The sequence below is a fragment of the Cololabis saira genome, chromosome 2 (genome assembly GCF_033807715.1).
Source record: "Cololabis saira isolate AMF1-May2022 chromosome 2, fColSai1.1, whole genome shotgun sequence".
Lineage (NCBI taxonomy): Eukaryota > Metazoa > Chordata > Actinopteri > Beloniformes > Belonidae > Cololabis > Cololabis saira.
In genome coordinates, this window is record NC_084588.1 from 50,650,621 (window position 1) to 50,657,380 (window position 6,760).

Below are 6,760 nucleotides of genomic sequence, written 5' to 3' on the forward strand. Positions count from 1 at the left end.
CTCATTTCTGTCACTTTGAGCCCAGCGGGTCCAGGTTGCCGATTGGCTGACAAGGTTCCCGAGACTCAAGGGGGATTGAGACCCGTAAATCCAGATGCAGCTGATCTGACAAAAGTCACCTAAACCTAATCTTCTTATCCATCAGAAATATCCAGCATCATCCAACACAAACACAGCAGTCTTTTATCTAAAAATCAAACATTTAACCTTTCAGAAAGCCATAACTGGAAAAGTCCTCTTGAAAAGAGACTTTCTCTACATTAGTCTTGATGTTAAATCCCTGCCTGTGGGAACAGTTTGCTGATACACTGCCTTGATCTTATGACCGACATTTGCAGCTCACAGCGGGTACAGAGAGAGAGAGAGAGAGAGAGAGAGACACGTGATTCATTCTGCCAGTTGTCGGTTGACCAATCTGCCTCAGCAACTCTCCCTTCCTCCTCCTCCTCCTCTTCTTCTCAGGGAACACATGGTATCCCACGGCACAAACCAGACTTGGAAAGCGACCAGAAAATGTCATCTGTGCCTTCTTAAGCAGCTCTGAAAAATCTGCTGGTGTGGGGCGTTACAACGCGACTGGAGACTTGTGTAAAACTGAAAGCCTTTGTTATCCGAGCTCCACAGAAATCACACGAGAGTGTAGCAACATGTAGCGGCCCCGGGAAGATCAGTGGACGCTCGCACAGCGGAGCCGTGTTAGTCAAATGGTGATAACAAGAGCTAAACAAAGCGGCTGTTGTGAAAGGGCATCGCAGTCCCACTTCATTTCAGGCTAAACACGCCGAGCGGCCTGATGCTCCGACGCTCCCGGAGAGAGAAGAGTTCTTCAGGCCTGCAAGACGGTGCCTGTTTTATAATAGCAGATCTAAATCACTCAGTCCAAACTGCTGACTCTGCCGATGCTTTCAGCCACAAATGAAGTCAAGTAGCTATCTGCATCCATCAGGCAGTAAAGAAGACAAAGCGTCTGGACTGTCAACAGTGGATCTCACACAGCGGCTGGGCTTTAAATCTAGCCGGATGGCAGGCGGCCATATGGGAAACTCTGTGGCGGCACCACGTGAACATGTGCCACCCAGACCGGCCCGGGCTGCAGCCCGCTTATTTGTTTGTTCATTTGTTTTGTTTAAATCTGCTCATTTCACTAATGGGTTCTGATTTCTGACTGACATTATGGAGAAACAAATTAATGCCAGTTGTAGAATCTAGTTTTTCCCCAGTTGAGGCTTTTTATCCGAAGTTAAAGCCTTTTTATCTTTTTTTAAACTTTGAGAAAGATATAAACGCTTTTGTGTCATCCCTGAACCGTCTGCAGCTCGCCTCCGGACCAGAACGCCAAAGCGGGACCATGTGACACCTGAGGTCTTCATCGGCTCCCCGTCCGTTATGGGATCAATTTTTAAATTCCTTTATTTGCTTTTAAATCTTGCACCTTCTTAAGCTTGAGTTATGGTTCTGCGTCAAAACGACGCCGTGCCTACGGCGTAAGGTACGCGCCGAAAATTGGAACTACGCGTCGAGGCGACGCAGACCACACGCAGACTGAGAGGGCTGTGATTGGTTCACTTGGTAGCAACGCATTTCCGGTTTGAAGCAGTCGTGAACTTTCAGCGCTCTTTTCTTCGTGTATGTGTGATTTTTTTTGTTTTGGTTTTTTGCACAATAGTTGTCCTTATCTCTTTGATTCACTGTGACAGGAAAAAGTCGGATAAACCATTCAGGAAAATATCGTGAATTAGCGGTCACGGGGGGGAACTGCACCGCGGAGAAATGGAGTGACGGAGAAGTCCGAAGGTTCACGACGGCGTCACGGTGACGGTGTGTGCTCTGCGTTGGGTTGACGCAGAACCATAATTCAGGCTTTACATCTGAGGTATTTTAAATGTCCATAAACCTTCTGGGGCTCTTGGATCAGCTGGCCAAGTCCAGGCTAAAGCGCAGGGGGGACCGGGGCCTCTGCAGAACCGGTCCTGGCTCTGGACCGAGCTTCACACAAGCAGGAGGGTCCCCCCGTATGATCCAGGTCCTGGTCCAGATTTAATCCCTCATAAAGGGGAGTTTTTCTTGCCACTGTTAGGTTTAAGGTTTCTCTTCCACTAGGGGAGTTTTTACCTGCCATTGTTTATGTAATAACTGCTCGGGGGGTCATGTTCTGGTCTCTGGAAAGATCCTAGAGACAACTTCTGTTGTAATAGACGCTTTATAAATAAAATTGAATTGAAGCCTGGCTGCTTTGACTGTTTGCACGTCCATCACTGTCTGGTTCGGATCAGCCACCAAACTAGACAGGCACAGACGGCAACGGACAATCAGGTCTGCAGAGAGGATAACTGGGACTAACCTCCCATCTATCCAGGACCTGGACCAGTCCAGGACCAGGAAACGGGCAGGTAGCATCTATGCAGACCCCTCACACGCAGGACACAGACTGTGTTTACATGCAGTCAATAACCCTTTAAAAACCCAAATATTGGCATGAATAACCCGAATTTGCACGGCCATGTAAACACCAATAACCCCTTTGAATAACCGGAATTTGCTCATATTCAGGTTTTTAAAACCCCAATATGACCCATGGGTTACTCCTTTTAAAACCTGAATATTGGGTCATGTAAACGCCAAACAGAATATCCCCATCAAACGGAACAGGAATCTGTTTTCTGCACATGCTCTGTTCACAAGGAATCCTGGTCTTTTGAGTCCAGGAAGTTCTTATAAACACGGAGAAACACAAGACCAGGAGGAGACTAATCACTTCATCAATGTAATGAAGGATATGAACATTTTGGCATTTGTAGACGCTAGAAAGTACCGGGATAGAAGATTTACAAGAAGGAGAGAGAAAAGTTGCGCGAAGCAGCATTTGTTTTGAATTTGGAAACAGGAAGAAGAAGCGGAAATTACGGAAATTGCGTCATGATGTTCTCCGTGCGTCGCTGGTTTGATCCAGATATCCCGAATGATTAATTACCATGTAAACAGAATATTCCGAATGTTTCAGTAACCGGAATATTAGCAATAACCTGAATTTTGACTGCATGGAAACGTAGTCACAGTCTGGTTGAACTCCTCCCCTCTGGACGGCCCTACAGAGCTCTGTACGCCAAAACCTCCAGACACAGGGACAGTTTCTTCCCCCAAGCTGTTGCTCTGATGAATCTCATCACTCAGAGTCTAAGAGTAATCAACCACTGTGCAATAATAATAATAATAATAATAATAATAATAATAATAACCACAATCATATGCTGTAACAATGCACCTTTCAATAAACATGTCTACCTCATACTGCTGCACTTTTCACTTTTTTTAAAACTGTATATACGTTAATAAGAGCTGTCATTTGTTTATTTACTGTACAGTGAGCAAAATAACCGGAGTCAAATTCCCTGTCTTGTTTGACCTGACATGGCCAATAAACCTGATTTTGATTCTGTTTTTAAATCTCATCTTTATTCACCAGCATTTAACTCACCATGAAGGTTTTATGTTATTTATGTGTTTTATGTTTTGTTTTCCTTTCATTTGTCCATCACTTTGGTCAGCTGTTGTTGGTTTTGAAGTGCTTTGTAAATAAACTTGACTTGACCTGACATCCCTTTCCCTGGAAATTAAACAGGGTAGTACTTAAATCAGATCTTCATGAGACAATCAGAAGCTTTTACCAGAATAATTAAACTGATTTTGAGCATTTCAGCTGATGAAAACAGACTCATCTTGGGTTATTTCTTTTTTTTTTTACCCCAATTCATCAGAAATTTAATTCAATATATACAACTAGCATTATTAAACCACTGCACTTAACATTTACCACACAGATATTGCTCCTCTCCAGTCCACCTGTTTAATAACATTTTGGAAACAATAATTTGGCTTGTTTCATAAGTCCACTATGTTTTCCTACAACATGACCTTTGAAAGAAAGAAAAATCATCTCAGGGCAGGCTGTCACCAGTGTTAACAGTAATTGCTTGGTATAGGGTTGGACCAAATAAGTCAGTGTATAGCAATATATCTTGTGAAAACAGTTTAGCCATGTTTAATCAAACAGATTTTTGTAATAATTAATCAAACAGATTTTTGTAATAATTTCAATCACAGTTTTTTACTCTTCATACCTGGAAGATCCAGAGAATTCTGGATGTTAAAGTTAAGAAGGGACTGGGATTCATGTTTTCACTTTTGCAAAGCAGAGACATGAGGCAGATGCCAGTATAATATTCATGGGACCATTTGGACTGAAAAATGCATCAAATCCATCTTTCTTGACACTTTGTGGTATGTTTGTGAATTTCAGCAAATTAGATTCTTAATGAAATATCATGTATGCCATCATCCAGATAAACAGTTCTGATCTGGGTTATTTCTAAAGACGTGATTGACTGAGTCTTTCCATCACTTTGGTCAGCTGTTGTTGCTTTTAAAGTGCTTTGTAAATACACTTACTTGACCTGACTTCCCTTTCCCTGGAAATTAAACAGGGTAGTACTTAAATCAGATCTTCATGAGACAATCAGAAGCTTTTACCAGAATAATTAAACTGATTTTGAGCATTTCAGCTGATGAAAACAGACTCATCTTGGGTTATTTCTAAAGAAACGTGATGGACTAAGTCTTTCTGAGACAATCAGAGGCTTTTACCAGAATAATTTAACTGATTTAACTGATTTAGAGCATTTCAGCTGATGTAAACAGACTCATCTTGGGTTATTTCCAAAGAAACATGATTGACTAAGTCTTTCTGAGACAATCAGAGGCTTTTACCAGAATAATTTAACTGATTCAGAGCATTTCTTCTGGTGTAAACAGCCTTATTTCTAATAAACTGAAGCTTATTTCTAATAAACCGTGCACCGCGGTTGAATTGGTTTGATATTGGATATTATGAATTCAACACCCATAAAACTTGTGATACATACCACTGATTTTGGTCAAACCACTTGTGATGTGTTCATGGTCATCTAGACTATATATCACAAAACAGTAATCATTAAAAAAATCATATATATGGGCTGATTTAAAAATCATATATATGGGCTGATTTAAAAATCATATATATGGGCTGATTTAAAAATCATATATTTGGGCTGATTTAATGAGGTTTAATTAATTCAACACCCATAAAACTTGTGATACATAACACCGATTGTTTTCATTAAACCTCATTAAATCAGCCCATAATATGATTTTATAATAATTACCGTACTCTCTTGTGATATATAGTCTAGATGACCATGAACGCATCACAAGCAATATGACCAAAATCAGTGGTATGTATCACAAGTTTTATGGGTGTTGAATTCATAATATCCAATATCCAATATCAAACCAATTCAACCGCGGTGCAGCAGGTGACCCCGGACCCCCCTCACCATTATTATTATCATCACCATTATTATTATTATTATTATTATTATTATCATTATTATTATTAGTGACCCCGGACCCCCTCACCATTATTATTATCATCACCATTATTATCATTATTATTATTATTATTATTATTATTATTATTATTAGTGACCCCGGACCCCCCTCACCTCTCCGGTTCATGGGCCGGACTCGCACCGCCACCTTGACGTTGGAGTCGTCCAGACTGGGCTCCCCCATGCTGACTCCCGGGGGGGGGCCGGCCATGGAGCAGGAGGAAGGCAAGGTCGGGGGTTCGAATCCCGCAGGAAGCCTTATCTTCTTCTTCTCCTGCTCATATTCCAGGCGGGGGTAAATCCACAGAGCTGCAGATGGAAATATAAATATAAATGTAAATACACATCAGGCTGGCTGTTACAGCAGCAGGAGCAGACATAGCGCGCTTTAAAGAGGGAAAAAGAGGAAAGAAAAGGGGCTAACCAGCTAATTTGCCAGGCAAAGTGAGGAGGAGAAAGGGGGAAAGAAAGGACCACGTTTTTTTAAACGTTTCTTAATCATTTGAAAGGATAACGTCAGAATTGAGCCACATACCTGGCGGATCCGTCCCACGCGTGACGGGTGAGATGTAACCCGGCGATGATCGACAGCTTTGCAGCTTCGCTGCTTCTGCTTTGCACAGGAATCCCGGCTCGACGCGCAGCTGCCCCCCCGCCGCCACCCGCCCTTCCGGTCCGCGCCGCCCCGCCAAAATAAAACACCGGAAACCGCTGTTTCCCAACAAAAATCTAAGAAATTAAAAGTAAAAAAATATGGGAATAATTTGTTTATAAATCAGTAGCCATATTTTATGCACATCCGACCTTTTAATGTTACTTGTGAAGCTAAGGTTGTGGTTTGATGCAAATAAGTTATCATTAAACATCACAAAAACCACATTTATGGTCTTTGGCAAAAGCAATAAACATCTGAATACTTTTTTTTTATGTTGAAAACTCATGTATTTTTTCTTTTTCTTTTTTTTTCTTTTTTTATTTATTTATTAACATACAGTGCAAACAACGACAAAAGGCGACATCAGTTTGTGTGTGTGTGTGTGTGTGTGTGTGTGTGTGTGTGTGTGTGTGTGTGTGTGCGTGTGTGTGTGTGTGTGTGTGTGTGTGTGTGTGTGTGTGTGTGTGTGTGTGAATAAGATGATGCAAGTAGATACATAAATTGAGAATATTAATTCGAGAGTGAATAAGTAAACAAATAAATAATTATCATATAGAGTGGTGTAGCACAATATAATATAAATATAGCATAATAATATAGTAATATCCTAATATAACATAATTTGTATAAAATATTATAACATATAACCAAATGATATCACCATACTATAATATTTAAC

At 41.0% G+C, this 6,760-nt stretch overlaps 1 protein-coding gene across 3 annotated transcripts in view; it reads right to left on the reverse strand.

The window, feature by feature from the left end:
• The window catches only part of kif13ba (kinesin family member 13Ba), a 92,897-nt gene extending 86,816 nt beyond the window's left edge, over positions 1–6,081 (reverse strand). For all 3 annotated transcript variants that reach the window (XM_061747020.1, XM_061747026.1, XM_061747012.1), the window contains exons 1-2: positions 5,962–6,081; positions 5,541–5,735 (exon numbers count right to left, since the gene is read on the reverse strand). In XM_061747020.1, the coding sequence (XP_061603004.1) occupies positions 5,541–5,637 (97 nt within the window). In that variant the 5' untranslated portion in view covers positions 5,638–5,735; positions 5,962–6,081. The remainder of the gene's footprint in view (positions 1–5,540; positions 5,736–5,961) is intronic.
• Between the last annotated feature and the right edge of the window lie 679 nt (positions 6,082–6,760).